General features: G+C 41.6%; 1 protein-coding gene across 1 annotated transcript in view; it reads left to right on the plus strand.

Moving 5' to 3' along the window:
* Nucleotides 1-20,980, plus strand: part of LOC106577386 (uncharacterized) — a 41,706-nt gene extending 20,726 nt beyond the window's left edge. Inside the window, exons 4-7 of the mRNA XM_045701158.1 lie at nt 3,517-3,687; nt 4,392-4,720; nt 6,076-6,250; nt 20,663-20,980. Of these exons, the coding sequence (XP_045557114.1) occupies nt 3,517-3,687; nt 4,392-4,720; nt 6,076-6,250; nt 20,663-20,676 (689 nt within the window). The 3' untranslated portion in view covers nt 20,677-20,980. The remainder of the gene's footprint in view (nt 1-3,516; nt 3,688-4,391; nt 4,721-6,075; nt 6,251-20,662) is intronic.
* The last annotated feature ends 550 nt before the right edge of the window (nt 20,981-21,530 follow it).

Here is a 21,530-nt window from a genome sequence, read left to right on the forward strand (position 1 = left end):
TGGGTTTAATAAGTTCAAATTTGGAATAAATGTAGTCATTTCTGTGAATAAGGAATCTCTTTGTGAGGAATATTTATCACAGTAAAGGAGAAAGTGCATCTCTGTCTCTACCTCCCCTGTCGTGCAGTGACCACATACACGCTCCTCTTTGGGTAGCCATGTCTTTTTATGTCTGCCGGTTTCTATTGCCAATCGGTGGTCACAGCCTGTACTTGGTAAGGATCTGTCTCTGCTTCGTATCTCTGACAGAGTAGAGATAATCAGCCAATTCATATTCTCTGTTTAGGGTCAGGTAGCAATTTAGTTGGCTTTGGGATTTTGTTTCGTTTTTCCAATGTTGTAAATATGAGTCCTTTGATTGGTTCATGATTTTGTTTATTTGAATTCTTTCTTTTGAAGCAGTGCTGGTGTCAGCTTGGTTGGTGAGGTCCAACACCAGCTGACTGAGAGGGCTCGTTTCTGGGCTCAGCTCTTGGGTTTGGAGTGCTTTAAATTGCAGACTTGAATTTGGACTTGAATTTAGATGTAGCCAAAATTTTAATGATCTTTTCTGTATTTTCATTATTACTGGAAAGTGGCCCAATTCTGCCCTACATGCATTAGTTGGTGTATTTCTCTGGACTTGTATGATTTTCCGACAGAATTCTGCATGTAGGGCTTCAATTGGATGTTTGTCCCACATTTTAAAGTCCAGTTTATTGAGTGGCCCCCAAACCTCACTTCCGTAAAGAGCTATTGGTAGGATTACACTGTCAAATATTTTGGTCCAAATTCTAATTGGGATGTTGATTTAGAATAATTTCATTTTTATTGCATACAATGTTCTGCGGGCTTTTTCTTTGAGTGTATTCACTGCCATATTAAAGTTTCCCGATGCAGATATGGGCAGACCATGGTAGGTGTCATTTTTAGTGTGTTCAATGATGGTGTTGTTCTCTCTCTCTCTCTCTCTTTCTAGCTCTCTCGCTCTCTCTCTCTCTTTCTAGCTCTCTCTCTAGGTCTCTCTCTCTCTCTCTAGCTTTCTCTCTCTCTATCTCTCTCTCTAAATCTCTCTCTCTCTCTCTTTCTAGCTCTCTCTCTAGGTCTCTCTCTCTCTCTCTCTCTAGCTTTCTCTCTCTCTATCTCTCTCTCTAAATCTCTCTCTCTCGCTCTCTAGGTCTCTCTCTCTATCTCTCTATCTCTCTATCTCTCTCTCTCTCTCTCTCGCTCTCTCTCTCTCCCTCTCTCTAGCTCTCTCTCTCTCTCTCTCTCTCTATCTCTCGCTTTCTATCTCTCTTTCATTTTCCCACGCATCCTTTGTATTCCTGTCCTTTTTTCACAGGCAGAGAGAAAGGCAGAGAGGGAGAGAGGATTCCAGGGGAATTAAGAACTGCTTAATGTGATAGAAATAATACAAGACTTAGTGGAACTGATTGAAAGCACACAGTCACACATCCTCCTGGTCTGGCTTCAACTCCCTAACAATACAGCCATATCATTATACAGCAATTATACAGTATTCTATATTACAATAACACAGTCACACACCCTCCTGGTCTGGCTTCAACTCCCTAACAATACAGCCATATCATTATACAGCAATTATACAGTATTCTATATTACAATAACACAGTCACACACCCTCCTGGTCTGGCTTCAACTCCCTAACAATACAGTCATATCATTATACACCAATTATACAGTATTCTATATTACAATAACACAGTAATTATACAGCATTCTATATTACAATAACACAGTAATTATACAGTATTCTATATTATAATAATACAGTATTATACAGTATTCTATATTATAATAATACAGTATTATAAGGTATTATATATTATAATAATACAGTAATTATACAGTATTCTATATTATAACAACACAATATATTTATAGAGTTTGTTATGTCTTTGAAAAAGAAGAATAAATATATTGAGCATCTAACTGTGTTCTACAGTACTCCAGTCTATGGTGTAGTACTACTGAGCATCTAACTGTGTTCTACAGTACTCCAGTCTAAGGTGTAATACTACTGAGCATCTAACTGTGTTTTACACTACTCCAGTCTATTGTGTAATACTACTGAGCATCTAACTGTGTTCTACAGTACTCCAGTCTATGGTGTAATACTACTGAGCATCTAACTGTGTTCTACAGTACTCCAGTCTATGGTGTAATACTACTGAGCATCTAACTGTGTTCTACAGTACTCCAGTCTATGGTGTAATACTACTGAGCATCTAACTGTGTTCTACAGTACTCCAGTCTATGGTGTAATACTACTGAGCATCTAACTGTGTTCTACAGTACTCCAGTCTATGGTGTAATACTACTGAGTATCTAACTGTGTTCTACAGTACTCCAGTCTATGGTGTAATACTACTGAGCATCTAACTGTGTTCTACAGTAGTCCAGTCTATGGTGTAGTACTACTGAGCATCTAACTGTGTTCTACAGTACTCCAGTCTATGGTGTAGTACTACTGAGCATCTAACTGTGTTCTACAGTACTCCAGTCTATGGTGTTGTACTACTGAGCATCTAACTGTGTTCTCCAGTCTATGGTGTAATACTACTGAGCATCTAACTGTGTTCTTCAGTACTCCAGTCTATGGTGTAATACTACTGAGCATCTAACTGTGTTCTACAGTACTCCAGTCTATGGTGTAATACTACTGAGCATCTAACTGTGTTCTACAGTACTCCAGTCTATGGTGTAATACTACTGAGCATCTAACTGTGTTCTACAGTACTCCAGTCTATGGTGTAGTACTACTGAGCATCTAACTGTGTTCTACAGTACTCCAGTCTATGGTGTAATACTACTGAGCATCTAACTGTGTTCTACAGTACTCCAGTCTATGGTGTAGTACTACTGAGCATCTAACTGTGTTCTACAGTACTCCAGTCTATGGTGTAGTACTACTGAGCATCTAACTGTGTTCTACAGTACTCCAGTCTATGGTGTAGTACTACAACATGTCTGAAAGAGAGACTGTCACTTCAATAAGTAACGGTGCATCTCTCTGAGAGCTTTCTGCTGCTGTCTCTGCAGTTATTCCCTTCTTCGTGCTCTCACGCTTCCCCGTGTGAAATTTCTCATTATTCTTTAATCAGGCTCATTACGAGTGCCATTCGTTAATTACCAAGGCCTGAGGCGCATCAGCTTAAAGTAAATGTTTGATGTAGTTTGGTTGCAAATGTAGCAGGACTGGCAGTACAATAGGAAAAGTGTATTTGGTGATGGTCTCCTTTTCGTTGACCTCTCGTATCCTGTAATTTTGTCATTGTTGTGTTCTAAATGTAACAATTCTTTCATGTTTTTTCACATGAAGGGGATTTCATTCCAACAAGGACTATAGGCCTACTCATGTGATACATTCTCTATGTCACTTAGTAAAATACATAATTCATTTCATTTTATGTATATTGATCTTGGTTGGCACAACTACAACTCTTTTCTTAAAGTCATCCAAATAAGCATATTGATTTGTAGCTAACTGTCTAACAAAGGCGTCCTGTGTTACAGAGCCTCCGTCACATCAGCAGTCTCCTGAGGCTGTCCTGGCGCTCAGCGCTGCCGCCGTCATAGCCAATATCAAACTCCAGAGACAACTGAGCCTGAGGAAGACAACACCACATGACCTTTCTACACAGGACTCAAGGTCATCCACGTCAGCGGAGGGGAGGAAAACACTGGGTATTGTTGCTTTTTTAGTTTTGCCTAGACGTTAACGACCTTCACAGAGCATAGCTCATAACAAATGTCGATCCTTCAGACAATTACCTGACAGAATATCAGGAGATTTAAATGTCAAAAGTGTTGCTAGGTTCTAACTTTTGAGTAGGTATTAAAGAAACAAAATGTGTCTTGCTTGAACGTCTCTCTCTCTCTCTCCCTCTCTCTCTAGCGTTCTCTCTCGCTCTCGCTCTCTCTCTCTAGCTTTCTGTCTCTCTGTCTCTCTCTCTCTCTCTCCCTGTCTCTCTCTCTCTCTCTCTCTCTCTCTCTCTCTCTCTCTCTCTCTCTCTCTCTCTCTCTCTCTCTCTCTGTGTGTCAAGTTAATTGTTCCTGAAATGGTCTTTATAATCAGACAATTGTCTTGAGTTCAGATTATAATCCCATTTTTGATTGAAAGGTAGAAGAATGTTACTGGAAGGATAAATACTTTGTTATATAAAGTTTATTGAATTTGTTTGAGAGAGAATGAGCAATCAACACACCCTCTCCTTTCTCTCTCTCTCTCTCTCTCTCTCTCTCTCTCTCTCTCACTCACTCACTCACTCACTCACTCACTCACTCACTCACTCACTCACTCACTCACTCACTCACTCACTCACTCACTCACTCACTCACTCACTCACTCACTCACTCACTCACTCACTCACTCACTCACTCACTTGTAGTGAAGGATGCGGGTGTTTGTGTGCGACCCAGGACTGATGACAACAGACTAGACCCTGGTGAGACCACCAGAACCACACATCCCAGGACTGATGACAACAGACTAGACCCTGGTGAGACCACCAGAACCACACATCCCAGGACTGATGACAACAGACTAGACCCTGGTGAGACCACCAGAACCACACATCCCAGGACTGATGACAACAGACTAGACCCTGGTGAGACCACCAGAACAACACATCACACAACCCAGATTGATGTTGGGTTTATTCCCCTGAATTCTGACTCTGACCCGGAAACTAGCAAAGCCAACATTCCTTCACCCAGGGTAAGTTGAAGTTCTGGAGTAAGTTTTGGATGTATACAAGTATGAAACTTTGTGATGAAAGACTTGTCTTGGGCTCCAGGCTTAATGCTTTCACAACAGGCCAGTTCATCTCTCAGAATGTTCAAGTCAGAATTGTTGCATGCTGGGACAGACAATCGTATCTTTGTATATTTTTCCTCTCCGGCTAAAAAACACACACTACATTTCTGTTAGGGAGAAATCAATAGTAACACAACATGCACCAGTTCATAGCTAGCCTCACTCCACATGAAGAGTACCAGCTCCTAGCCAGCCTCCCTCCACATGAAGAGTACCAGCTCCTAGCTAGCCTCCCTCCACATGAAGAGTACCAGCTCCTAGCCAGCCTCACTCCACATGAAGAGTACCAGCTCCTAGCTAGCCTCCCTCCACATGAAGAGTACCAGCTCCTAGCCAGCCTCCCTCCACATGAAGAGTACCAGCTCCTAGCCAGCCTCCCTCCACATGAAGAGTACCAGCTCCTAGCCAGCCTCCCTCCACATGAAGAGTACCAGCTCCTAGCCAGCCTCCCTCCACATGAAGAATACCAGCTCCTAGCCAGCCTCCCTCCACATGAAGAGTACCAGCTCCTAGCCAGCCTCCCTCCACATGAAGAGTACCAGCTCCTAGCCAGCCTCACTCCACATGAAGAGTACCAGCTCCTAGCCAGCCTCCCTCCACATGAAGAATACCAGCTCCTTGCCAGCCTCCCTCCACATGAAGAGTACCAGCTCCTAGCCAGCCTCCCTCCACATGAAAAGTACGAGCTCCTAGCCAGCCTCCCTCCACATGAAGAGTACCAGCTCCTAGCCAGCCTCCCTCCACATGAAGAGTACCAGCTCCTAGCCAGCCTCCCTCCACATGAAGAGTACCAGCTCCTAGCTAGCCTCCCTCCACATGAAGAGTACCAGCTCCTAGCCAGCCTCCCTCCACATGAAGGGTACCAGCTCCTAGCTAGCCTCCCTCCACATGAAGGGTACCAGCTCCTAGCCAGCCTCCCTCCACATGAAGAATACCAGCTCCTAGCCAGCCTCCCTCCACATGAAGAGTACCAGCTCCTAGCCAGCCTCCCTTCACATGAAGAGTACCAGCTCCTAGCCAGCCTCCCTCCACATGAAGAGTACCAGCCCTAGCTAGCCTCCCTCCACATGAAGTGTGCCAGCATCAGCAGTTCCAGGAGTACCTCAGGGCAGTGTCCTCGGCCCCCTGCTGAAGCTCACTTTCACAGGGCAGATAGATGTTGTAATCACGTTAGTTGAATGCACTGACAGTAGGTCAGTCTAGATAAGAGTGTCTACTAAAGGACTAAAACATCTCTGCTTTTGGCCCAAATACAGGAGGCTCTGGAGCGATCCAGACCACACTTCATCAGTCGCTCTCAGGGCAGACTGAGAGAGATGGAGAGGCGGGCGGCAGAGAGGAGGGAGGACAGGCGCTCCGACCACCAGCCAGAGGAGATGACGCTGATGCACCATAGAGGACGACACAGCACCAGACCCAGTCCTCTGAGTGGTACGGTACCACTGACTGTTTCTCTCTCTCTGTCTCTCATAGAGGACGACACAGCACCAGACCCAGTCCTCTGAGTGGTACGGTACCACTGACTGTTTCTCTCTCTCTGTCTCTCATAGAGGACGACACAGCACCAGACCCAGTCCTCTGAGTGGTACGGTACCACTGACTGTTTCTCTCTCTCTGTCTCTCATAGAGGACGACACAGCACCAGACCCAGTCCTCTGAGTGGTACGGTACCACTGACTGTTTCTGCCCATCTCTCTCTCTCTGTCTCTCTCTCTCTCTCTCTCTCTCTCTCTCTCTTCTCTCTCTCACACGCCATCTCTTTCACTATGACACCCATTGTCCCTGTGCAGCTGCAGTGGCTGTATGCCACACACATAGTCAGAGCTCTCTTCTGTCTGCACATTTGGCCCTCAGGCTCGTTGTATATCTAAATAACACGACACAACGGAAACAAGATATCTAATCACATGTTTGTTCATATTGTTCCAGTTTTGTTTTTGTTCTTCATATATGTCTCTCTATTCATGGGGAAAAATTATTGGCGTCACAGACAGCCCTGACCTTCAGAAGTGATGAGTTTGTTTATCTCTCAATGCAGTGTTTCCATCAACAGATTTCCCTGCTGAATATCAGCTTTAAAAGGGGCAATTTGTATTCGCTAAATCGATTTTTAGACTTTTAAATCAATTATATGTACCCGTGAGCTTAGTTCAACTGTCATACCCCATCAGAACCTAAAATATACATTTTTTTAAAGATCCTTTCTTTGCAAACAGTGTAATTGTAAACAAACACTGTATAGCCTCAAAAGATGGTTAAAACTGAAATGTTGATATCATGGATGGTCAGTCCTTGCATCCATAGCTCTGTCTATGAATTTGAGAGTGGTTACATTTCTCAATCCCCAACCCTCATTTGTTTACCAAAACAGTGGCAGGGGTGTACCTTTGTTATTGTTTGAAATGAAGATTGTCCCTTTAATGGAAAAAGAAACCAAAACACAGATAGTATGCTGATTTCATAGTGCTTACTGCCCACTGCTGGTCCTAGTGTGAAACTACATCCTTGGCTCAGATCAATGATAATGGCATTGAGATATAAAGGATTATCCATTGGAGAATTGCCTATTGTCAAAACAATCATCTTCTCTGGCAGGTAGTAGTCATCTTCTCTGGCAGGTAGTAGTCATCTTGTCTGGCAGGCAGAAGTCATCTTCTCTGGCAGGTAGTAGTCATCTTCTCTGGCAGGTAGTAGTCATCTTCTCTGGCAGGTAGTAGTCATCTTCTCTGGCAGGTAGTAGTCATCTTCTCTGGCAGGTAGTAGTCATCTTCTCTGGCAGGTAGAAGTCATCTTCTCTGGCAGGCAGTAGTCATCTTCTCTGGCAGGTAGAAGTCATCTTCTCTGGCAGGCAGTAGTCATCTTGTCTGGCAGGTAGTAGTCATCTTCTCTGGCAGGCAGAAGTCATCTTCTCTGGCAGGTAGTAGTCATCTTGTCTGGCAGGTAGTAGTAATCTTCTCTGGCAGGCAGTAGTCATCTTCTCTGGCAGGCAGTAGTCATCTTCTCTGGCAGGTACTAGTCATCTTCTCTGGCAGGCAGTAGTCATCTTCTCTGGCAGGTAGTAGTCATCTTCTCTGGCAGGCAGTAGTCATCTTCTCTGGCAGGTAGTAGTCATCTTCTCTGGCAGGCAGTAGTCATCTTCTCTGGCAGGCAGTAGTCATCTTCTCTGGCAGGCAGTAGTCATCTTCTCTGGCAGGCAGTAGTCATCTTCTCTGGCAGGCAGTAGTCATCTTCTCTGGCAGGTAGTAGTCATCTTCTCTGGCAGGCTGTAGTCATCTTCTCTGGCAGGTAGTAGTCATCTTCTCTGGCAGGTAGTAGTCATCTTCTCTGGCAGGCAGTAGTCATCTTGTCTGGCAGGTAGAAGTCATCTTCTCTGGCAGGTAGAAGTCATCTTCTCTGGCAGGCAGTAGTCATCTTCTCTGGCAGGTAGAAGTCATCTTCTCTGGCAGGCAGTAGTCATCTTGTCTGGCAGGTAGTAGTAATCTTCTCTGGCAGGCAGAAGTCATCTTCTCTGGCAGGTAGTAGTCATCTTGTCTGGCAGGTAGTAGTAATCTTCTCTGGCAGGCAGTAGTCATCTTCTCTGGCAGGTACTAGTCATCTTCTCTGGCAGGCAGTAGTCATCTTCTCTGGCAGGTAGTAGTCATCTTCTCTGGCAGGCAGTAGTCATCTTCACTGGCAGGTAGTAGTCATCTTCTCTGGCAGGCAGTAGTCATCTTCTCTGGCAGGCAGTAGTCATCTTCTCTGGCAGGCAGTAGTCATCTTCTCTGGCAGGCAGTAGTCATCTTCTCTGGCAGGTAGTAGTCATCTTGTGTTGTAGTGTTGTATATTGTTCTAGTGTTGTATATTGTTCTAGGGTTCTATATTGTTATAGTGTTCTATATTGTTCCAGGGTTCTATACTGTTATAGTGTTCTATATTGTTCTAGGCTTCTATATTGTTATAGTGTTCTATATTGTTCTAGGGTTCTATTTTGTTCTAGTGTTCTATATTGTTCCAGGGTTCTATATTGTTATAGTGTTCTATATTGTTCTAGGGTTCTATATTGTTCAAGGGTTCTATATTGTTGTTGTGTTCTATATTGTTCTAGGGTTCTATATTGTTCTAGTGTTCTATATTGTTATAGGGTTCTATCTAGTCTTCTATATTGTTCTAGTGTTCTATTTTGTTCTAGTGTTCTATATTGTTCTATTGTTGTATATTGTTCTAGTGTTCAATTTTTTTATAGTGTTCTATTTTGTTCTAGTGTTCTATTTTGTTCTAGTGTTCTATATTGTTCTAGTGTTCTATATTGTTCTAGGGTTCTATATTGTTATAGTGTTCTATATTGTTCTTCTGTTCTATATTGTTCTAGTGTTCTATATTGTTCTAGTTTTCTATATTGTTCTAGGGTTCTATATTGTTCTAGTGTTCTATATTGTTCTAGGGTTCTATATTGTTCTAGTGTTCTATATTGTTCTAGTGTTCTATATTGTTCTAGGGTTCTATATTGTTCTAGTGTTCTATATTGTTCTAGGGTTCTATATTGTTATAGTGTTCTATATTGTTCTAGTGTTCTATATTGTTCTAGTGTTCTATATTGTTCTAGGGTTCTATATTGTTATAGTGTTCTATATTGTCCTTCTGTTTTATATTGTTGTAGTGTTCTATATTGTTCTAGTTTTCTATATTGTTCTAGGGTTCTATATTGTTCTAGTGTTCTATATTGTTCTAGGGTTCTATATTGTTCTAGGGTTCTATATTGTTATAGTGTTCTATATTGTTCTAGGGTTCTATATTGTTCTAGGGTTCTATATTGGTATAGTGTTCTATATTGTTATAGTGTTCTATATTGTTCTTCTGTTCTATATTGTTCTAGTGTTCTATATTGTTCTAGGGTTCTATATTGTTCTAGTGTTCTACATTGTTCTTGTGTTTTTAACTATGAAGTTGTTGATGTTCTCCGTCCTTTGAAAACAGACATATGGAAAGACTCTGTGGATGAACATGTTAATCTTTAATACGTGTCCATTGTTCCTCTTTAATACATTTAATTATATGTTTCAATTAAAAGTCTTGGATAGGAAGTTGATACAATTGGAACCTCTGGAAGGTTCAAACAACCCTCAGACTTATGGGTATCTAAAACTTTCCATTTTATTATATGAATTTTATCTGCCCATATAAAGTCTGTTAAGGCTGAGTATACTCTGAATGTCTTCGGTGGGGTAATTGGTATTACGGACAATAAATATAAAAACTTTGGCAGCCATGCCGTTCTAAAGAGGTTTAGTATACCTGTAAGATTTATGGGAAGATTATTCAATTTAATTAAATCTGCTTTCGTATTGTTGAGTAATGGAATATAGTTATCTTTGTATATTTGTGTCACGCTGTGACGCTCGTCGTAAGCAGTAGACCAAGGTGCAGCGTGTTGAGTGCTCATGATAAATATTTATTTTTTAACTCAGAACACTATATAAAAACAATAAACAAAGAACCACGAACGTCACGTTCTGCAGGCTTTACAGAGCTGTGCAAAAACAAGATCCCACAACACCAGGTGGAAGAAAAAAAAACCCTACTTAAGTATGATCTCCAATTAGAGACAACGAGGACCAGCTGCCTCTAATTGGAGATCATCCCAAACAAAACCAACATAGAAATACACAACTAGAACATGAACATAGAAATACAAAACATAGAACAACACCCCCTGTCACACCCTGACCTACTCTACCATAGAAAATAACATCTTAACACACGCCTACTCCTGCTCCCTCCCTCCGGCGTTCGACGTCGCCGGTCTACTAACCACCGGTCCTGGCAACCCCACATTGCACACACCTGCTCCCCATCGTTAAGCACACCTACTCCCCATCGTTAAGCACACCTGCTCCCCATCGTTAAGCACGCCTGGACCTCATCACCACCCTGATTACTCTCCCTTCTTAAAGCCCTCTGTAGCCTCAGTCATCAGGCAGTATTGGTTTTAAGTTACAGTCAGTACGCTGCTCCTGTTTTGTAGTTGCTTCATGTTTATTATTAAACTTACCTTGTGCACGTGCTTCCAGACTCCGTGAGTATGTTACAATAAGTGTTTTCATCACTTGAGCATCCTAAGTATTTCATTTTTTTTCTGATCCACTTAAAGGATTGCTGTAGATCATAAGTTATTGTTTTTCCATTATTTCATTATTTTAGTATTCTGAAAATATGAGTTCTGTTATTTTATTGTCGCAATTTATTAAACTTATGGGTCGGTGATCAGGCCTACCTCTGTCGGCAAAATGGTGTGTGAGTCGTGCGTAGCCACACAGTTGTGGGAGTACAGGATGGGACTAAGCACGCACCCCTGAGTGGCCCCCGTGTTGAGAGTCAGCATGGTGGATGTGTTGACTACCCTCACTGCCTGGGAGTGGCCCATCAGGAAGTCCAGGATCCAGTTGCACAGGTTACCTTGGTGTTCTTGGGCACATAGAGTATGATGGTCTGCTTTAAACATGTAGGTATTACAGACTGGGTCAGGGAGAGTTTGAAAATGTCAGTGAAGACACTTGCCAGCTGGTCAGCGCATGCTCTGAGTACCCGTCCTGGTAATTCATCTGGCCCCGTAGCCTTGTGAATGTTAACCTGTTTAAAGGTCTTACTCCCATTGGCTATGGAGAGCGTGATCACACAGTCGATCCTGAATTACTGGTGCTCTCATGCATGGTTCAGGGTTTCTCGCCTAGAAGCGAGCATAAAAGGCATTTAGCTGGCGTCACTGGGCAGCTTGTGGCTAGGTTTCCCTTTGTAATCCGTGATATTTTGTCCTGTCACATCTGACTAGTGCCAGAGCTGGCGTATTAGGATTCCATCTTGGTCCTGTATTGACCATTTGCCTGTTTGATGGCTCGTCGGAGGTTGTAGCGAGATTTCTTAGTGGCCGCTCCTTGAAAGCTCAGTGCAGATGTTGCCTGTAATCCATGGCTTTCGGTTGGGATGTGTTGATAGATACTACTGATACTAGTGAATCTCAGAACATATTCCAGTCTGTGTTATCGAAACTGTCCTGTAGTTTAGCATCACGCTTCATCTAATCACTTCCATATTGAGTGCGTCACTGGTACTTCCTGTTTGAGTTTTTGCTTATAAGCAGGAATTGGGAGGATAGAGTTGTGGTCTGATTTTCCGAAAGGGAGGGAGAGCCTTGTGTATGTGTTTCTCTGTGTGGAGTAGAGGTGATATAGAGTTTTATATGTGTCTGTGTGTAGAGTAGAGTTTTATATGTGTCTGTGTAGAGTAGAGGTGATATAGAGTTTTATATGTGTCTGTGTGTAGAGTAGAGTTTTATATGTGTCTGTGTGGAGTAGAGGTGATATAGAGTTATATATGTGTCTGTGTGGAGTAGAGGTGATATAGTTTTATATGTCTCTGTGTGTAGAGTAGAGGTGATATAGAGTTTTATATGTGTCTGTGTGTGAGTAGAGGTGATATAGAGTTTTATATGTGTCTGTGTAGAGTAGAGGTGATATAGAGTTTTATATGTGTCTGTGTGGAGTAGAGGTGATATAGAGTTTTATATGTGTCTGTGTGTGTGGAGTAGAGATGATATAGAGTTTTATATGTGTCTCTCTGTGTAGAGTATTGTCTGCTCTGGTTACACAGATGGTAAAGATGAGGTAAAACGGATTTCAGTTTCCCCGCCTCTGGATGTGCATTTTCTTCTTGACTTATCCTTATAACGATCATTGTGGTGGTGAATAAAAAGAAAACTCTCTTGGTAAAGATTATGGTCTGCAGCTTATCATGAGGTATTCTAACTCAGGTGAGCAAAAACTCGAGACTACCTTAACATTAGAAATCTCTCACAAACTGTTGTTAACAATCAGTATTGTGTGTGTGTGTGTGTGTTTCCAGATAACCTTTTCAGACCCAGAGATAGAGCCATTACAGGGAAGGAGATGCAGCTCAGAACCAGGCAGTGAGTTCCTCCATCTCAATCTCTCATTCTGGCATCTCTCTTGCTCTCTCTCTCTCTCCCTCTCTCTCTCTCTCTCTCCTAGTCCTGACCACAGAGGTGGAAGCCTGTATAACTAACATCTCTGTTCAAAATGGCTTGTCTTTTATTTTCTCTTCTGGATTCCATCTAATAGTGTTTTTTGCTCTGCCGGTTTAACTTCTCTCTCCTTGGTTCCATCCCCACATTGTATTAGGCAGATTGATTTGTTGTTGAATCAAGAGATATCATGTCTCAATTCAGTGATCCGGTGGGTGTACTGGGCATAGGTGACCAGGTCTCTACAACGCTGGTCTAGGTTAATGGAGTCTTCTTCGTAGGTGACCAGGTCTCTACGGGGCTGGTCTAGGTTAATGGAGTCTTCTTCGTAGGTGACCAGGTCTCTATAGGGCTGGTCTAGGTTAATGGAGTCTTCTTCGTAGGTGACCAGGTCTCTACGGGGCTGGTCTAGGTTAATGGAGTCTTCTTCGTAGGTGACCAGGTCTCTACAACGCTGGTCTAGGTTAATGGAGTCACCTACGAAGAAGACCAGGTCTCTACAGGGCTGGTCTAGGTTAATGGAGTCTTCTTCGTAGGTGACCAGGTCTCTACGGGGCTGGTCTAGGTTAATGGAGTCTTCTTCGTAGGTGACCAGGTCTCTACGGGGCTGGTCTAGGTTAATGGAGTCTTCTTCGTAGGTGACCAGGTCTCTACGGGGCTGGTCTAGGTTAATGGAGTCTTCTTCGTAGGTGACCAGGTCTCTACAGGGCTGGTCTAGGTTAATGGAGTCTTCTTCGTAGGTGACCAGGTCTCTACGGGGCTGGTCTAGGTTAATGGAGTCTTCTTCGTAGGTGACCAGGTCTCTACAGGGCTGGTCTAGGTTAATGGAATTAGTCTTAATTCAATCAGATACAAGCACGGTCTGGGATGCAGATTTTGGGCAAAATTATTTTTCAGTTCAGTCAATTTTTAAGGAAGTAAACTGAAATTCAAATCGGTTTACTTTCTGAATTGATTGAATTGAAATGTAATTGATCCCAACCCTGCTGGAATAATAGCCCCCTTTATAAAGGACCCTGGGCATTAAACCTGAATACTCCGCCATACTCTATACTGTATATGTAGGATTATGATGACTCATTATTGACAGGAACTATAAAAATCTGCCGGAGGTGAGGAGGAAACAGGAAGAAGAGAAGAGGAGGGAGGACTACTTGACTAACAGGCTGAGAGCAGATCTCTTTAAAAAGGTCAGAATGTCTGGAAATATGGAATGTCTCTCTGTGTTAATTGATTGGATGCTGCAGTAACTGTTTACTATTGTTAGTTATGCTGGTGAATATATAGTAATATTTATACAGTTGGGATTATGGTGATATAGTGGGGATTATAGTGATATAGTGGGGATTATAGTGATATAGTAGGGATTGTAGTTATATAGTAGGGATTATAGTGATACAGTAGGGATTATAGTGATACAGTAGGGATTACATTGATACAGTAGGGATTATAGTGATACAGTGGGGATTATAGTGATATAGTAGGGATTATATTGATACAGTGGGGATTATAGTGCTATTGTAGGAATTCTAGTGCTATTATAGTGATACAGTAGGGATTATAGTGATACAGTAGGGATTGTAGTGATATAGTTGAGATTGTAGTGATATAGTAGGGATTGTAGTGATATAGTAGGGATTGTAGTGGTATAGTAGGGATTATAGTGGTATAGTAGGGATTATAGTGGTATAGTAGGGATTATAGTTGAATAGTAGGGATTATAGTGATACAGTAGGGATTACAGTGATACAGTAGGGATTACAGTGATACAGTAGGGATTGCAGTGATACAGTAGGGATTGTAGTGATACAGTAGGGATTGTAGTGATACAGTAGGGATTGTAGTGATACAGTAGGGATTCTAGTGATACAGTAGGGATTCTAGTGATACAGTAGGGATTCTAGTGATACAGTAGGGATTATAGTTATATAGTAGGGATTATAGTGATACAGTAGGGATTATAGTGATATAGTAGTGCTTATAGTAATATACTAGTGATTCTTTAAACAGAACTGCCACAGAAATCAGAATATCAAATCAAATCAAATGTATTTATATAGCCCTTCTTACATCAGCTGATCTCTCAAAGTGCTGTACAGAAACCCAGCCTAAAACCCCAAACAGCAAGCAATGCAGGTGTAGAAGCACGGTGGCTAGGAAAAACTCCCTAGAAAGGCCAAAACCTAGGAAGAAACCTAGAGAGGAACCAGGCTATGAGGGGTGGCCAGTCCTCTTCTGGCTGTGCCGGGTGGAGATTATAACAGCACATGGCCTAGATGTTCAAATGTTCATAAATGACCAGCATTGTCAAATAATAATAATCATAGTAGTTGTCGAGGGCAGGGGCGAGAATCTGATATCCACTTTGGAGGGGACAATTACATGAAATTTTCTCAAGAGCAATTCCTGAGGGGGACACCAAAAGGTAGTGCTGTAACACATAGCCTACATTGTAATATGGTACATGTATATTGAGGAACCAAAGAAATAAGGTGTTTGCCGTACTCCTAACTACCGGTACCCAAAACTACACAACTAATCACAACAGCAATACCATTGCCTTTAACAAATCTTAGTTCAGTCACCAGTTTAAGTTAAGAGTGGGGGTATCCATGGCATTTTCCAATTATGTTCCTATTTTACAAGTCATAAAAATTGAGAACCTTTCATAATGTTGCCAAACAAAGACTCAACAAACTTACCTGAGACTCCCTGTCTCTGCCAGTCTGTCCCTGCATATCTGTCCCCAACTCTGCTGTCTGTGTGCCATCTGTTGCCTGCTCTGCCTAATGACATCATTGTGAAACATTTCCATTAGAATTTCATTTCTTTCTTATGAACATTTTATCAACTAGTCTTTGAGATATTAGGCTACTAGGGTTCTTACTATGCGTTTTGGTGTATTGAAAAATACTTTGATGTCCGTCTTTTATTTTTCTGCCATTTTCTACCTGGCTGGCTGGCTGGCTGGCTGGCTACACACACAGTGTGTAGGTTATTTACAGTAGGAGATGGGCTTCTATCATCAATCATTCTATATGGGCTTCGATCTAAAAGGTAGCTAGCAAATGTGAAACGGATTGAAATGACAAGAGTTGACAGCTGTATGAGTTCACCATTTACACAACATATGCTGCAACCTTTTGTAATTTTAATAGTTTGTTTCATATTGGCTGGCTTCCAACAATAGCTGAATTTGCAAAGCTAGCGAGCACCAATTCAGTTTCAGTGGTGTTTGCTATAATCTTTGCTACCCGGGTTAAATAAAGGTGAAATAAAATAAATAAATAAAAGTTTCCTTGCGACAATTTAGCTTTTGCAACGAGACCATTAAATATATTTAAGACAATGGTAGAAGAGAGTGTAGTTCTGTTCAGTTTGGACTTCAGTTTATCGCTAACCTTATCACAGGGACTTTGAAGCACTAACTTACATCATCTGCATGCTGATTCCATCTTTGACGACGCCACATAAATGGAATAGGTACTAGCTAGCTTAATAGTTAATATTTGCGCGCTAGCTCTGCATATTCAGCTAGTGTGTGTGTGCGCGATTGACTGGATGAACCTCACGGCAGTTACGTAGCAAGCTAAGGAACTGGCAGTGGATCAAACCATTGTGAGGCAAAGGGCGGGGGGGTCGCAATCTTTATAAATTTAAAAACGCGCTATTAAGTGCCTATAATCAGCACAATTGCTTTCATTGCGTATTATTAATATTATTTAAATTACATAGTTATGTTTCAGTGATATATTGGGGGGGACAAATCATATTTTTCCCAGGATGGGGGGGTCGTGTCCCCCCGGGATTTCCGCCCCTGGTCGAGGGTGCAACAAGTCAGTAACACAAGAGTAAGTGTCAGTTGACTTTTTCATAGCCTATCTTTGAGAGTATCTCTACTGCTCCTGCTGTCTCTAGAGAGTTGAAAACAGCAGGTCTGGGACAGGTTGCACGTCCGGTGAATAGTAGGAATACTAATAATGGGAATACGAAATAGTATGTATGTTGTTAATGAACTGCGTTAACAGCCCATTAATGAGTCAATGAGCCATAAACACAATGAACTGAACTGCATTAACAGCCCATTAATGAGTCAATGAGCCATAAACACAATGAACTGAACTGCGTTAACAGCCCATTAATGAGTCTATGAATCATAAACACAATGAACTGAACTGCATTAACAGCCCATTAATGAGTCAATGAGCCATAAACACAATGAACTGAACTGCATTAACAGCCCATTAATGAGTCTATGAATCATAAACACAATGAACTGAACTGCATTAACAGCCCATTAATGAGTCAATGAGCCATAAACACAATGAACTGAACTGCATTAACAGCCCATTAATGAGTCTATGAATCATAAACACAATGAACTGAACTGCATTAACAGCCCATTAATGAGTCTATGAATCATAAACACAATGAACTGAACTGCATTAACAGCCCATTAATGAGTCTTTGAGCCATAAAAACAATGAACTGAACTGCATTAACAGCCCATTAATGAGTCAATGAGCCCATAAAAACAATGAACTGAACTGCATTAACAGCCCATTAATGAGTCTATGAATCATAAAAACAATGAACTGAACTGCATTAACAGCCCATTAATGAGTCTATGAATCATAAACACAATGAACTGAACTGCATTAACAGCCCATTAATGAGTCAATGAGCCATAAACACAATGAACTGAACTGCATTAACAGCCCATTAATGAGTCTATGAATCATAAACACAATGAACTGCATTAACAGCCCATTAATGAGTCTATGAACCATAAACACAATGAACTGAACTGCATTAACAGCCCATTAATGAGTCTTTGAGCCATAAAAACAATGAACTGAACTGCATTAACAGCCCATTAATGAGTCAATGAGCCATAAACACAATGAACTGAACTGCATTAACAGCCCATTAATGAGTCTTTGAGCCATAAAAACAATGAACCGAACTGCATTAACAGCCCATTAATGAGTCAATGAGCCCATAAAAACAATGAACTGAACTGCATTAACAGCCCATTAATGAGTCTATGAATCATAAACACAATGAACTGAACTGCATTAACAGCCCATTAATGAGTCTATGAATCATAAAAACATAAAAACAATGAACTGAACTGCATTAACAGCCCATTACTGAGTCTATGAATCATAAACACAATGAACTGAACTGTATTAACAGCCCATTAATGAGTCTATGAATCATAAAAACATAAAAACAATGAACTGAACTGCATTAACAGCCCATTACTGAGTCTATGAATCATAAACACAATGAACTGAACTGCATTAACAGCCCATTAATGAGTCTGAGGCGTTAAAACAATGAACTGAACTGCATTAACAGCCCATTAATGAGTCTATGAATCATAAACACAATGAACTGAACTGCATTAACAGCCCATTAATGAGTCAATGAGCCCATAAAAACAATGAACTGAACTGCATTAACAGCCCATTAATGAGTCTATGAATCATAAAAACAATGAACTGAACTGCATTTACAGCCCATTAATGAGTCTATGAATCATAAAAAACAATGAACTGAACTGCATTTACAGCCCATTAATGAGTCTATGAGCCATAAAAACAATGAACTAGTTTAACACACCAGCTACACTTCTGTCCTACACGCTCCATTACCTTCTAAAAGGCCACAGTATATCCACTAATGTCTTACAGTAAAGGCCTAAAGCTGAAATAAAGATATCGTCCTCTACAGATAAATTAATGTTCGAAGGTAATGGCCTCACGTTGCCGGGAGCAATGCCTTAGGTTGATTGACATTTCTGCATTTCTGTTTGGGTTCAAGCTCACTGTGATTAAAACCAAAACTGTAAAGCATGGGAAAGTGGAGGCTAAAATTTGAGGTACATTTTTCTTTTTTTGAAAGATTTGTTGTAGTAAAAGTAATAAGTATGATTAGGCCTGGGAAACATATAACTGGTTAGGATTAGGCCTGGTAAGCCTATAACTGGTTAGGATTAGGCCTGGGAAGCCTATAACTGGTTAGGATTAGGCCTGGGAAGCCTATAACTGGTTAGGATTAGGCCTGGGAAGCCTATAACTGGTTTGGATTAGGCCTGGGAAGCCTATAAAACCCTTTCAGCAGAGGTGATTAATGCTCAGGTTTACATCGATTCTTCCCTGACTAGTAAACAGATGATGTATTTCCTTTTGTCAAGGGTCATATTCATGTAACTGGTTATTGTAGGACTAGAGATGCAGATATTTCAACTGAACAAAATGACCGCCATCGCTTGTCCCTCGGTCTCATGTCCTTCCATGTTTTCCAACTGAAAAACACTGCTTGTCCCTCGGTCTCGTGTCCTTCCATGTTTTCCAACTGAAAAACTCTGCTTGTCCCTCGGTCTCATGTCCTTCCATGTTTTCCAACTGAAAAACTCTGCTTGTCCCTCGGTCTCATGTCCTTCCATGTTTTCCAACTGAAAAACACTGCTTGTCCCTCGGTCTCGTGTCCTTCCATGTTTTTCAACTGAAAAACACTGCTTGTCCCTCGGTCTCGTGTCCTTCCATGTTTTCCAACTGAAAAACACTGCTTGTCCCTCGGTCTCGTGTCCTTCCATGTTTTCCAACTGAAAAACACTGCTTGTCCCTCGGTCTCGTGTCCTTCCATGTTTTTCAACTGAAAAACACTGCTTGTCCCTCGGTCTCGTGTCCTTCCATGTTTTCCAACTGAAAAACACTGCTTGTCCCTCGGTCTCGTGTCCTTCCATGTTTTCCAACTAAAAAAACACTGCTTGTCCCCCAGTTGAGCACAACGTCACGTGCTGCCTGCTGTGGTCACTAGAGGGCACTGTTCACATACATTTACATTTCAATCACTCCTTTTATCACAAGACGAGGAAATCAAATACATGTGTCGTGATTATTTTTTTTAACACACACGTCAATGCTGACATCAAAGTCACAAGTCCAATGAGTCTGAAGCTGAAAATCTCAAACACATTGTTGTACTGTTGTTTACTGTTGTTTACTGTTGTCTACTGGTAACAGTGAGAGGAGCAACTTTTAGCTTGTTGTGGGTCCTCTTGCAAAGACCCACTGAAGCGTTACATTTTCCATCTCTATGTTTTGTTGCTGTTGTTTCTGTTCATTAGGCTGTTATGCATGGTTATTCATGATATTTCACATTAGAAAATGCAATGTCTCTGGGTGCAGTGCCACTGGGAGCTCCTGCCCTCTCCTCTCTCTCTGGTTATGGCTGTCAATGAACAGACTCATTGTTCTCTCTCGGTGTATGAGCCCAGTGTTCACAGGCAAACAAAAAGGCCTTGAGAGAGAGACAGAGAGAGAAAAAGAGAGTGAGGTACACAGTCGCGATCACACCGCAAAGCCATCGTACAGCTGATGGCTGGCAGACTGGCAGACTGGCAGACTGACAGACTGACAGACAGACAGACAGAGTCTCATCCACCTCCACCCATGCTACTCTGCTGCAGCCTGAGAAAGCACAGGGAACCAGGGAACCAATCCATAGCCTCAGTCTCCTCTGCAATAGATAAACTAGACTATAGACAACCTGAGTATTGTACCAAAAACAGCCAGTTGACTGTGGGCCTGGATGTCTGGATGTCTGGATGGGTACAAGGCTATTGATTCCCATCTGAAGCAGAGAGATAGTGGAGAGTTGAGTTCTCTTGACTTTAGTTTTTAGTCTTCGTTGGGTTTTGTTGGGTTCTGGAGGGAGTCTATGGGGTTTTACAGGGGGAATATGACCGTGATCTATAGCATAGCCCACAGTAATAGATTCTCAATGTATAATGTGTACTCTGTCTTTCCTCTTTACAGAAACTGTTAGATGAGATCCTTCAAAGGGGTAGTCACTGAGTGAAGCCAAGGATGAATGGTCCGAACGTACGTGATCCCCCCTCCTTCCAACATACTGCCTTACTTTGAGAGACCCAACAACCATCAAGATGGACTGCCGATTATCATAACGACTGTATTATTACACATTATAATTAAGCAACATCATTTTTTATAAAATTATAAACAAATACATTTTTTTTTGTAGTGAAAAATGGGTGTCATTAGAAATGAAACAAAACAATGTATGTAATGATGTCATAACGTCCCAACATTTAATAAATATCTTTCATTATCATATTACTGTTGTTATGATCAAAACCTGTTTGATTTTTACAAAAGCACTCTGGCTATGTGTTTTACTGCTCTAAGCCAATCGTATCGAACTACTGAAAGTTCCACTGAATGTCAGTCTGCTTGACCAGAAGCTTTCTGAGGGTCTGCAACAAAAAATTTAGAAAACCGGTTAGGTTGTGAGATTACAATGCAATGAATGCTGTTGTTTTATGTTATCTATGCATACGGGCTTTGTACTGTATTGAAGCCATCCATAAAAAAAACTGTATCGTTGGCTCCACTAAATGCTGTTCTTCTATGTTATCTATACATCCTGATTGTTTAAATTATTCATATATATTTAGCTAGGCAGGTAAAGTTTATAAGAACAAATTCTTATTTACAATGACGGCCTTTCCCCGGCAAAACCCGGACAACGCTGGGCCAATTGTGCGCCGCCCTATGGGACTCCCAATCACGGCTGGATGTGATACAGCCTGGATTCGAATCAGGTACTATAGCGACGCCTCTTGCACTGAGATGCGGTGCCTCAGACCGCTGCGCCACTCGGGAG

The sequence above is a fragment of the Salmo salar genome, chromosome ssa18 (assembly GCF_905237065.1).
Source record: "Salmo salar chromosome ssa18, Ssal_v3.1, whole genome shotgun sequence".
NCBI lineage: Eukaryota > Metazoa > Chordata > Actinopteri > Salmoniformes > Salmonidae > Salmo > Salmo salar.